Source organism: Carassius gibelio, chromosome B10, assembly GCF_023724105.1.
Source record: "Carassius gibelio isolate Cgi1373 ecotype wild population from Czech Republic chromosome B10, carGib1.2-hapl.c, whole genome shotgun sequence".
Lineage (NCBI taxonomy): Eukaryota > Metazoa > Chordata > Actinopteri > Cypriniformes > Cyprinidae > Carassius > Carassius gibelio.
Window position 1 is genome coordinate 24,019,237 of NC_068405.1, and position 12,774 is coordinate 24,032,010.

General features: G+C 44.2%; 1 protein-coding gene across 1 annotated transcript in view; it reads right to left on the bottom strand.

Moving 5' to 3' along the window:
- LOC127966618 (G protein-activated inward rectifier potassium channel 2-like) overlaps positions 1–12,774 on the bottom strand; it is a 31,917-nt gene that overhangs the window by 9,746 nt on the left and 9,397 nt on the right. Inside the window, exon 2 of the mRNA XM_052567737.1 lies at positions 7,937–8,855. Within this exon, the coding sequence (XP_052423697.1) occupies positions 7,937–8,837 (901 nt within the window). The 5' untranslated portion in view covers positions 8,838–8,855. The remainder of the gene's footprint in view (positions 1–7,936; positions 8,856–12,774) is intronic.

Consider the following 12,774-nt stretch of genomic DNA (forward strand, 5'->3'; position numbering starts at 1 on the left):
GTTACATTAATGCACTCTCGTTGCTGCTTCTTACACATAAATTACTGTATACGCACTGCAGATGGAGTACGTGACCCTTGGGCAATAAATATATTGGGCAAAACATATAACACCTGAGGTACCGCTACAGTGAGCTTTATGACCAATGCATGGAGAGAAAAAAAAAGATCCCTGAACACGGTTTTATTTTATTTTATTTTATTTTTTATCCATATGTCTAGACATTTTGTTTGACATCTTTACTTAGTGATTATTTTGACTTATGTCTGTTCTAGAGACATTTGATAAAGCTCTCATTGGTTTTCTTTTGGAAATATGTTTAAAAATTATACTGAATGCATTTATGACATAATCGTGATTAAAATCGAAATCACTAAATTGATAAAAAAAATCGTGATAGGTTTTTTTTGTCCATATCGCACAGCCCTACTGGGAATATTTGCACAACACCGCCCAGATGTTCACGGAAACATCTGGGCGTCTCGGCTGCCGCCGTGTCATGGAGAAGCTTTGTTCCACTGTGAAAGCTAAACTTTTTTGTATAGTCTTCCAAAAGAGCATGATATCCACTTCATCATGCCTGGAGCTGATCTGTGCTGGTTGCTGAGGAAATACATCAACTTTGCGCTCTTCCTTCCCGGATGATGGCGGTGCGTCCACACACAGCGGCTTCTCTCCCATCAGAACAGTGTTTTTTGTCTTGTGTCGCAGTGTTTTTGTATGTCTTCATGGCGTCTACCTGTCCTTAAGCGCACATACAGCTATGAGTTTCTGCTCGATGTCAGCAGAACCACTTTTTTAGAGTTGAACTCCGTGCACGCTGAAGAGCTGTGTGATCTCGGTCTGCTCCGGATGCCTTCACCATCATCTCGCCCACAGCGGCGTGAGAGGAAACAGAAGAGGGGTAAGTGCGGAGGTATCCGGGCTAGACTAACGGTTAACCCACACAAGACAGCTATCCCCACCATCTTATTGGGTAATGTACGCTCTTTGGTCAATAAACTGGATTACATCTGATTAATATGTTTTTGTGTTCACAGTCCATCAATTCAGCGACAGCAGAGACACTAGGAACCTGTGGCAGGGGATACAGACCATTACGGACTACAAGCCCCCACCACGGACCTGTGACAACAACATCTCTCTGCTGAACGAGCTGAACACCTTCACCTTCGCTTTGAGCAACAAAACAGCACCACTGCACAGAAGACTCCACCTCCTCCCGGTGTCCAGGTGATGACACTGACCCCAGACAGCGTGAGGAGATATTTCAGCAGGATCAATGCCCGCAAAGCTCCGGGCCCTGTCAACATCCCTGGCGTGTACTGAGAGACTGTGCAGCAGAACTCACTGATGTCTTCACAGACATTTTCAACATCTCACTGAGTCAGGCTGTTGTTCCCACATGCTTTAAAACTACCACCATCATTCCAGTTTCGAAGAAGCCATCTCCATCCTGCTTCAATGACTACCGTCCTGTTGCACTTACCCCCATCCTCATGAAGTGCTTTGAACGGCTAGTCATGCACCACATCAAGTCTGCCCTCCCCCCCTCCCTGGACCCCTTCCAGTTTGCATATCGGTCCAACCGCTCGACCGATGATGCCATCTCCACTGCCGTCCACTCAGCACTCACACATCTGGACAAAAAGGACTCATATGTCAGAATGCTGTTCATAGACTTCAGTTCAGCATTCAACACAATCATCCCTCAGCAGCTCATCTACAAGCTGAGTCAGCTGGGGCTCAACACTTCGCTGTGGAACTGGCTGTTGGACTTTCTGACTAGAAGACCTCAGGCAGTACGGGTCGGCAGCAACACATCCAGCACCATCACACTGAACACTGGGGCCCCCAAGGATGTGTGCTGAGCCCCCTCCTCTTCACTCTGCTGACCCATGACTGCACACCATCACACAACTCCAACCTCTTTATTTAGTTTGCGGATGACACGACTGTGGTGGGTCTCATTAGCAACAAAGATGAGACAAACTACAGGAGCGAGGTGAGCCGCCTGTCCGGGTGGTGCAGTGACAACAATCTCTCTCTGAATGTGGAGAAGACGAAGGAGATTGTTGTAGACTACAGGAGAGCACACTCAGCACGTTCCTCTGACCATCAACGGTGCGACTGTGGAGAGAGTGAGCAGCACCAAGTTCCTGGGTGTGCACATCACAGAGGACCTCTCCTGGACTGAAAACACCGCAGCACTGGCCAAGAAATCACAACAGCGTCTCTACTTCCTCTGCAAACTGAGGAGAGCCAGAGCCCCGGCCCCCATCATGTACACCTTCTACAGAGGCACCATCGAGAGCATCCTGTCGAGCTGCATCACTGTGTGGTATGGAGCCTGCAACACGTCCTGCCGAAAGACTCTGCAACGCATAGTGAGAGCAGCTGAGAAGATCGTTGGTGTCTCTCTCCCCTTCCTCCAGGACATCTATGGAACCCGTCTCACTCACAAAGCCCTCTGCATCACAGGTGATCCCACCCACCCATCACACAGCTTCTTCAGCCTGCTGCCATCAGGGAGGAGACTGCGGAGTCTCCAGGCCAGGACAGCTTCATCCACCAGCCTGTCAGGAAGCTGAACTCACTCCTGACCTTGCCCCCCCACCCACTTTCCCCCACGCACCACTGAACTGTGAACCTCAGTCACACGTGGTTGCTGCAAGCTCCGGCTGCTCCTTCGTAGAATCCGTCGGCTGTTCCTCACTCTTTGATAGTACAGTCTGGTGCTTCTGACTCCTGGTATGTAAGTAGGCTTACATATGTAAAGGATTGGCCACTGATGATTCAAACGTGAGTTTTGAGCAGTGTAGAGTAAAGTAGCTTGTATTTCTCCAATCACAAGTGCAGACATGGTTTTATGTTTACACGGTGTGATATGCAAAGCAAAGCATAAAAAGACAGCATGAGTCATTATAATCAGTAATTATGTTCCCACTGGATGCAACAACTGCCTCGTTTGTAATGGGTTTTATTGTTCTTGTCCTGTCACGCTGGTGTTCTGTCCGGGACACGCCATTACAGTATATGTTGAGGAGCGTAACATTTCCATCAGATGCTTGAAACATTTGGCCAATCACAACGCACTGGATAGCTTGACATATGCTTCTGATATGCTTCAGAAGGCAGGGCATAGAGGAGAAAGAATAATGTACATTATGTGGAAAATAATGTGTATTTTGAACCTTAAACCACATAAACTGTACGTTCTTTACACCAAATAATGTTCTTTTTAGCAGAACATATGACCCCTTTAAAGCTGAACAGCGCGTCCCTGTCGACATGTGTCCTGTGATGACACGTGTCCTCATCGCCATGGCAACAGGTCATGCCCTGAGCAGTGAGCACCCTCGACAGACTCTAGAACCACAGTCTATCCTGAAGAACACTTCTCTCTCTTCCTCTCTCAGGGAAACGCGTCTGAAAGAGTTCACACGGCCTTCTGTGTGTCGTGATCTGCTTCGTACTGAGCACGAGACGGACTGAGAGTCCTGCCGCAGTGATGACAGAAATAACACCAGTAATCATAATAACAGTAACACTCCGGTTTAGATAAGGTGGTTATATAATGTCAGTGGGTTTTCCTAAAGCTGTGCCGTCGCCATGGCAACGTGCTCACAAACCCTCAAAATAGCATCACAGTCGCAGAGAAAGAAGACATGCTGCTTCTTTTTTTTGCCTAATTGTATCTAGAAGATCCTCCATTTCTGCAGCGTTTCTCAGCGGCTGTGCGGCGCGACTTTCCTTTTTTATCTCAGACTATTTTAACGCTGAACTGCAGCTCATAGAAAATGAGGAGCTGAAATCAGTCTCCAAGGTCATTAGAAACAGTGGAAAAATCTCAAAGGAATTAGCAAGCGCAGACGTTTCCATCTATTCCACAGACCCGATAATAACTGAGCTGACAGATGATCATGTCCCTCGTTCTTTATATATGGTGTGTTTCCTCTCGTTCGTCTTCAGTGTGAACAGATGGAGCTCACATCATGCATTCACGGTGGGGAAGAGCTCAAATGTGCAGAATACAAATGTGAGCAACCAGCAGAAGATGTTCACTTCTCCACAGGATCATCTGTGGAGAGATCTGTGCACTAAAAGAACAACTACTAAAAACATGTTTAATCCCTCTTATTTCTTAAGTTATAAACATCTTGCAGATTGTGATGTAAACTTATGAGCACAACCGTATTTACCCTCAACTCTTTACTAAAGCACAATCTGCACACCACACACTTCATCTCTCTCTTCCTGCTTTAAACTCACCATGAAAACAAATCATTTCTTATGTTTTTATGGAAAATGCAGTGTTTATTACACAGTTTTTTCAACTACTTGCTCACAAAATGCCTCACTTCTCTTGAAGCACTGAATTCAAATATCACATCCACGTCTCAAAAGCAGACAGACTGTGATTATCTGCTCTAATAAACCATTATCTGCAGCAAACCTGTAAAGGTCAGGTCAGTTCAAGCATCACTGCACTGAGAGAACCACATAACTGGATCCGTGTGGTTCTGATGTGTGTCGCTGCTAATCTTCAAATAAGAGCGGAGGAGTAAAGAAAGTGTGAGACGCTCGCTGGTCTTCTAAAGGTGTTACGTCACACACTCCTCTGAATGGACCGCAGTGCTTCTACACACACGTGCCTGTCTCTGCTCATCTCACACAGCAGCTGCTCATCCTTCAGAGAGGATCACAGACACACGAGGTCACGTCACGCTCATCTGACGTGTTTCCAGTACTGCACTACACTGAGAGTTCTGGGATATTTCCCGGCACACAGAGCATTTATACGCCACTGAGTATTGATCTGGCACTATTTTTACAGTATATCATGAGTCCTGATTCAGAGTCTTTCTCTTGGGATGCTGTTAGAGCCATCGTTCACCTGAAAACTGAAAATCTTACCATTTACTGAACAATTATTTTAAAAAAATCACTCATTTTGTGTCCCTGCAGCACAGAAGCAGTCATCAGTATCAGAGACGTATATTTGTAGAAATACACAACAATACACTGTATGAGTCACAATTATACTTTTCTCTTTTATGACAAAAATCATTAGGATATTAAGTAAAGATCATGTTCATGAAGATATTTAGTAAATCTCCTACTGTAAATATATCAAAACTTCATTTTTGATCAGTAATATGCATTGCTAAGAACTTCATCTGAACAACTTTAAAGATGATTTTCTCAATATTTCGATGTTTTTGCTCCCTCAGATTCCTGATTTTCAAATAGTTTTATCTCAGACATATATTGTCCTCCGAACAAACCTCACATCAATGAAGAGATCATTTATTCATTATGATTTATTCAGATTTGTGGTCATCTAGTTGGCCAGTGAGGACCAGAGATAGGAGGATTACTATAAATACACTCGTTGAACTGACTAATTAGTCACTAAAATAAAAGTCGTAAACTAATTCAAACACCACAATATGAAATTAACATTGATTCGATTAGTCACGTGTGAAAATATAGACAGAATTAACAAATTAACCTTTACGCCAGGTGAGGAAACCTGTCAAATCACTCGAGTGGAGGTTTGGGAATGATGCAGTGATTATAACGTGACAAAAATGAAACTTTTCTTAACTAGCGATAGCACACATAAACACATGCAAACACTGGCATGTGCCACTAGTACTTTAAAGTAATTTATGCTCAGTCTCAAAATAACAGAACATTAAGCTGAGACACTTACTCTCCGTGTGCAGTCCACAGAGAAGCAAATGCATGAACCAATCTACTGCATACCTTCAATGCAATGCTTTTATCCAAAATCATTTGTTGTCCCATTTATCTGTTTGATCACAGTTGTTACGTCATCTATTCTAAACCCTTCCTTCACTCATTACTGAGTTCTAGTCAACGCTCAATGCAGTGGATATCTTTCTTACAGCCTTATGACTCGACGATTAAACATATTAAACACATTGTAAGTTGGGGGGGGGGGTGTTATGATCGAGTTGTGTTGGTTTGGGTGTATTTTCTTTTCTGTGGAGGTTTTGTGATTGAGGCGTGACTTGAGCGCACCTGATGCTCGTTGTGGGTCTTATTTAAACATCGTGGAAGAGTTTGTTAGCGTCGCTGCTTAGCTGTAGCTTGGGCAGTTTGCCAGAGCCATGCTCCAATTTTGTGACATAATGCTGTTTTGCATCCATTCACTAGCACTGACAACTCTTCACCTTGTGCATCCATTCACTTGCTATTTCTACTGACTGACACTACTGATACTGTTTTTATGGTTAAATAATTTTGTCATGATAACTATTATGTTTGAACTTATTCCGCTGTGTCATCTCCCTTTCATGTTAAGTCCCTGAGCCATGTGGAACACAAGTGACTTTAGATAAAAGCTTCTGCCGAATGCATTACATGTAAATGTAATCTCTGACTGCAAACTGTTCAGCTCTAGAAACGCCATTTCCAGGGAATGATGGGAATTAGACATCTGATATTGCTCATTCAGTATGAGTTCTACTTAATATGGTCAGTTATGGAGTTTTTTCCTATTCAACGCAACAAACTTCCTGTAGATCAAATCCATTTTAAGGTCATGGGTTCGATTCCCAGCTTATATGTTAAGTCTTCAAATGCACAACTTCAATGCAAAGCAAGCAATTTTGGATTAATGTAAAAGTAAATGTTATATATGAGTGCAAAGAGTGGAGTACTTCTTTAGAAATGCCATGGTTATGGGTTCGATTCCCAGGGAATGCATGAACGGATCAAATGTATACTTCCAATGCAATGCAAATGGGTTTGGATAAAAGCACCTGCCAAATGCATTTTTTAATGTAATATTTGAGTGCAATGGACATCCTATAGTCCTAACAGTAGAGCAAACCAGTCACTGTCGGACCGTGATGGTGCTCTCGACATCCTGCTCCATCTGGACTTCTGGAAGGTTCTGGAAAGATTCCCATGGAATGCATGAACTGATCAAATGCACACCTTCAGTGCAATGTAAGCAGTTTTGGATTAAAAGCATCTGCCAAAAGCATAATATGTAAATGTAATCTCTGAGTGCAAACAGTACAACACATCTCTAGAAACGCCATGATCATGGGTTCAATTCCCAAGGAATGCATGATCCAATCCACTGAATACCTCCAAATCAAGTGACTTTAGAAAGAAAAGCATCTGACAGATGCATTACATGTAGATGTAATCTCTGAGTGCAAACAGGACAGAATGCCTCTACAAACAGCATGGTTATGGGTTCGATTCCCAGGGAATAAATTAATTTATCAGATGCACACCTTCAATGCAATGTAAGCAGTTTTGGATAAAAGTGTGTCCCAAATGTGGTTATGGGTTTGATTCCCAGGGAATGCATGAACCAATCCACTGCATACCTGCAATCTAATGCAAGTGATTTTGTATAAATCACTTGCAGCTGTGGTCTAATGGTTAGAGAGCTGGACTTGTAACCTGAGGTTCATAGGTCCGAGTCTCGGTGCTGGCAGGAGTTGTAGGTGGGGGGGGGGGGTGATTGAACAGTGCTCTCTTCCTCCCTCAATACTCATGACTGAAGTGTCCTTGAGCAAGACACTGAACCCGGGGTGCTGCCCAAGTGCTGGATCTATAGCTGCCCACTGCTCCAGGTGTGTGTTCACTTCTCACTGCTGTGTGTGTGTGCACTTGGATGGGTTAAATGCAGAGCACCAATTTTGAGTATGGGTTACCATACTTGGCAAATGTCACAACTTTTTTTCATAAAAGCCAAATGCATTACAATTGCAATTGTAATTGCAATTTCTGAGTTCAAACAGTACAGCACATCTCCAGAAATGCCTGATCCAATGCACACTTTTAATGCAATGCAAGTGATAAAAAATGTTTTGGATAAAAGCATCTGCCAAATCCGCTATGTGTAAATGTAATCTCTGAGCACAATAAAATGACTGTGGCGTACCTGTGGCCTCCACCATGCCCTCCAGGATCACCACGATCTCCAGCTCCTCATGGGCCAGGTGCTCTTTGGAGATCTCCCAGAAGGGGCTGTGCTCATTGATCTCGTGGCAGATGATGAGCGGAGACACCAGGAAGAGCCGGTCGTCTCCGGTGTCGTAGCCCACGTTCATGTCCGTCTGATTGAGAGGGATGAACTCTCCCTCCTTGGTCTGTTTGGACTTGATCAGTTTGGCTCTAATAGACGCCTCCACGATGTGTGAATTCCGCAGGTCTCCGACACGAAACATCAGACAAAGCCGTCCGTCGCGCATGGAGATGACTGCGTTGGTGGAGAACACCAGAGTCTCTGCACGCTTCTTGGGCTCCGAGATCTTCACGAACATGCAGCCCACCATGAAGGCGTTGACGATGGATCCCAGCACCGACTGCACCAGCAGCAGCACGATGCCCTCGGGACACTTGTCAGTGATCACCCTGTGGCCGTAGCCGATGGTCGTCTCCGTCTCTATCGAGAACAAGAATGCCGTCACAAAGCCGTTGAGGTTGTTGACACAAGGAGTCCACTGATTGTCTCCTATGTGCTCCAGATCTCCTCGTATGTAAGCGATCAGCCACCACATGAAGCCGAAGAACAGCCATGTCACGGTGTAAACCAGCACGAAGATGAACAGATTGAACCCCCACTTGAGGTCCACCAGCGTGGTGAAGATGTCTGTCAGGTAGCGGTAGGTCTCCCGCACGTTTCCGTGATGCACGTTACACTTGCCGTCTTTGCGGACGTAGCGCTGGATCTTCTGCTTGACACGCTCCCTGTTCTTCAGAGGTTTGGGGACGTCGTCCCATGTCTTCTTGGGCAGCTTGGGCTGTCGGACCGTGACGGTGCTCTCGACATCCTGCTCCATCTGGATTTCTGTAAGATTCTGGAAAGAGAGAGAAAGAGAAAGACAGGATCAGTGAGCAGTGGCACACGCGTGTGAGCCCATCAGTCCTCCAAACACGGAGCATGACCAAAGACATTTACAGTGGAGGCCAAAATGAACAAGACACTAGTATTCTCAGCAGCTAAAAATGGTTTTAAGGCAGTTATGTCAAAAATAATGTCATAAATAGAATTTCTTCATCATTTAACTTCTATTAACTAAAGCTAACCAGTTAATCAGTTTGACGAGTGGGCGGGGCCGAGAGACGTGGGAACGAGGAGTGAGGCCAGGTGTAGTGATTGGAGATGAGCTACACCTGCGACCCACCACCGGTCTCGAGTCCCACGTAGGAGATGGAAGGATATAAAACTCGTCTGTCTTTAGTTGTGTTTGCTTTTTATTTAGCGAGTTACTGGAGCGAGTTACTGGGGACAGGCGAGCTCGCTGCCGGCCGCCCGTGAGGGAGCGGAGGAGTCGGCGCCGTTCGCCAGGGGGCCGGAGCCTGCTGCCCTCCGCCGGAATGGGGAGGAGCAGGGAACGGGGGACTTCTGCCGGGTGCCCAAAATCGGAGGAGCCGTCTCCGTCCACCGGGCGGCGGAGGAGTGTCGTGCCATCCGCCGAGGGCCGTCCAGTGCCACCGCCAGGCACCGCGGAGGAGATCACCCAGCTGGTGGAGGGCCGAGCAGCAGTGCGTCTGGGAACCAGATTTTTTTTTTCTCTCTCGTCTCTGTCGCTCCTCCTTCCATCTCCTTTTCTCTCGCCTCGTCTGTCCTACCCCCAGGTTCCCGCAGGTCCCCGTGAGCGGTGGGGGGGGGGGGGGGAGTAGTGCGCAGTCTCGAGGGTACCCCCAGGTTTTTTCTTCTTGTTTTGTTTATTTTGTGATTATTAAAGTTTCATTTGATTGTGCTCTGGTTCCCGCCTCCTTCTTCCCGATGATTATGGAGTTTTTATTATTACAATCAGCTTTTGTCCTCGGTGCACTTGGGCAGAGTTGTTTAGGAGCTTTGCAGGAAAGTTTCTTGAAGCGTCTCGGAGACACAGTTCTGGATTGAGTCTGTCTCAGTGTGTTCTGTTTCTTCATGTGACTCCAGACAGACTGATGATCAGATCACATCTCTGTGTGAAGCACACACATCTCACTGCATTATTACAATTAATGGCCAAATGAATGTTTGGAAATGTAAACTGATATTTCCTACACTCCAGCAAAAGATAGAAATAACTGACTTGAATCCATTTTTAGCTGCTGAGAATACTTGTGTTCTAATCATTTTGGCCACCACTGTACCTCTGTCTTTACTGCACTATAACATCACATTGGACTTCATTGGAGGTTGAGCGAAAGCACCACAATGAGTGTGTTTTTGTCAAAATGAAGTCTCCCGTCACACTTTTGCAGACACCTCCACCGGTGAGTTTTACTGAACGTTCATCCGAACTGACCAGATTCTATCGCTCGTCCATCAGCTCTGACCTGATGAACTCTGACCTCACGCATCTCACTCACTAATGCACTCTGAATGTAATAAAAAGCTGTCTGATGAATTCCTTATCTTTTCATATTTGAATGATATTTTCATCTTTACCTCAATATCCTCCTCCTCTTCAGAGACAAACAGACTCTGAAGACTAATTCTGGTGTCATTAGTCACTGGCAGCAACACAGACAACAGATAGACAGGTAATTCAATTGGCAGTGCATCACACACACACACACACACACACACACACACAGCGGCTGACTAATGATATTATTGATCAGGTGATCAGCAAGTGACCTGTGGACTGAAGAGCAGCTGGACTGGAGGCGACAGGAGAATAACGAGGAGAGAAATGCAGCCTGATGCTCAGGAGAGAGACTCTGATCTCCAGTGACAGCACGTTTAAGAGGAAGAGCCGAAACGCTTTGGGAGGGACGTGTATGTCAGTTCACATGTCACTTCACGTCCTGAGCGTTGCCTTGAGCAGAGACACAGAGAGCAGCTCACATCTCTGATTACTGACTCACACACACACACACACACACACACACACACACACCACACACACACACACACACACACAGGGCTAGATGAGTGTGGTTTGATATCCCTTTAATATTATAGTACCTGAAATAAAGAATTTAATACTGAGTAACTTACATTTGACACATTACCTAACAAAGTAAAACAAAAGTAGAATTAACTGTCACATGTCTATGAACAACAATCAATAAGCTAAGTGAGTCATGCATCTATAAATAAAGAGAGTCGTGCATTTACTTCTAAATAAATCTGTGTTTTTGAACAAATTGGTTGAATAAATGATTCACTGAGTCAGCTGTGAGTTTTCAGCTATATCCCGTGTTTCACATCAAGATTACCAACCAAACGCCACAGAGGACAGAAGATGAATAGATGTTTGTTTCAGAGTATAAACAGACAGACATTTCTCCATCACAAGGTACATCTCATTAAACCTGAACTGACGGCGCTGTGAGAGTGAATGCAGATCATATGAGCTGAGAACACTGCAGTAAAGCTGCTTCACACTCACTCGAGTGTTTCGATACACTTTCACACATGCGATACTGCAGCGTTTGTCCCTGTAGAGTTTACACGCACAGAACGACACCTGCATGAACTCAACATCACACAGATTCAGTCCTAAACACTCACCTGTGTGTGAGATGACCTATTTACACTCTGAACTTCACACACACACTCTTTCTCTGAAAGTGTTGTCTCTCCATCATGCTTAATTAACCCTTTAATGGCAGTTTAATTAAATTCTATTCATCTTAATTTGAATTATTGTTTCTTATCTCTGTCTCAGTCTGTCTCTGTTGATTCCCAGTATTTATTTGTGTTTTAAAGAGTTATTTAGAATAAAACACTGAACCCTGCACCACAATTAGATTTTACTGAAATCATAACATCATGCATTCAGTGTATTTGATCCTTCTTATCATAACTTAGAGTTAAACATTTGAAGCCATCAGGGTGACCTTTGACCCTTACCCATAATTCCATACGACGGTCTCATTATGGTTTTATTTTATGACAACACAGATTCAACACGGCTGATAAAGTGGTGACCAGCATCTGTAAGTCTCTCATCAACACTATTACCATGAAATCACTGATTTATTGATTTCTTTCCATTTGTGATTTCATTAATTCATCACACAAGAGACTATTAATAACCCATTATACATTTAAAAAAGTGTTCAAAACATTTGCTTAATCATCTAATTTTTTTCCCCACTTAAATCAGTTTATTATAAGTAATCTCTCAATCATCATTGGACTGCATTGCATTATATGTTTGGATCATTTCAATCTCAATTTACTGGAGATTGATATTTACAACTGATATTTAGATCATTTTATGTCAGTATCTGCTGCATCTGCTGTTATAAACATCTAATTTATTTACATCACAAGCATCAGAATAATTGTTCATTTATCAGATAATAATTTCATATATCAGGCTTTACACAGTTAATTCAGCCATAACTTCATCATAGGAAATGATGAGATTAAATATTGTTTGGAAATTTTCAGGCACAAATAATCCAGGTCGCATGAGAAAAGAGAATCCATTGAGACGCTCAGTATGTGTGTGTGTGTGAGTTTGTGTGTGTGTGTGTGTCACAGATGTGTAAACATTTACTGATGTGATTAATTAACTCTCTCAAACGGCCGTCACCTGAGCCCAACACTCTCTCCCTCTCTCTCTCATTCTCTCTCTGTCTGTCTCATGTTGAGTCATGTTCACATGTGTCTCTCTGTGGTGTGTTTCCTGTTCCTGTCTCACTCTGGTCACTCAAGAGAAAAACAGATGCTCTACAGCTCTGAATCCATGTGCACCTGCTCAGGATGAAAAGGAATCGCAGACATACAGGTGTGTCAGAACAGAACTGTGACAAGATTATATT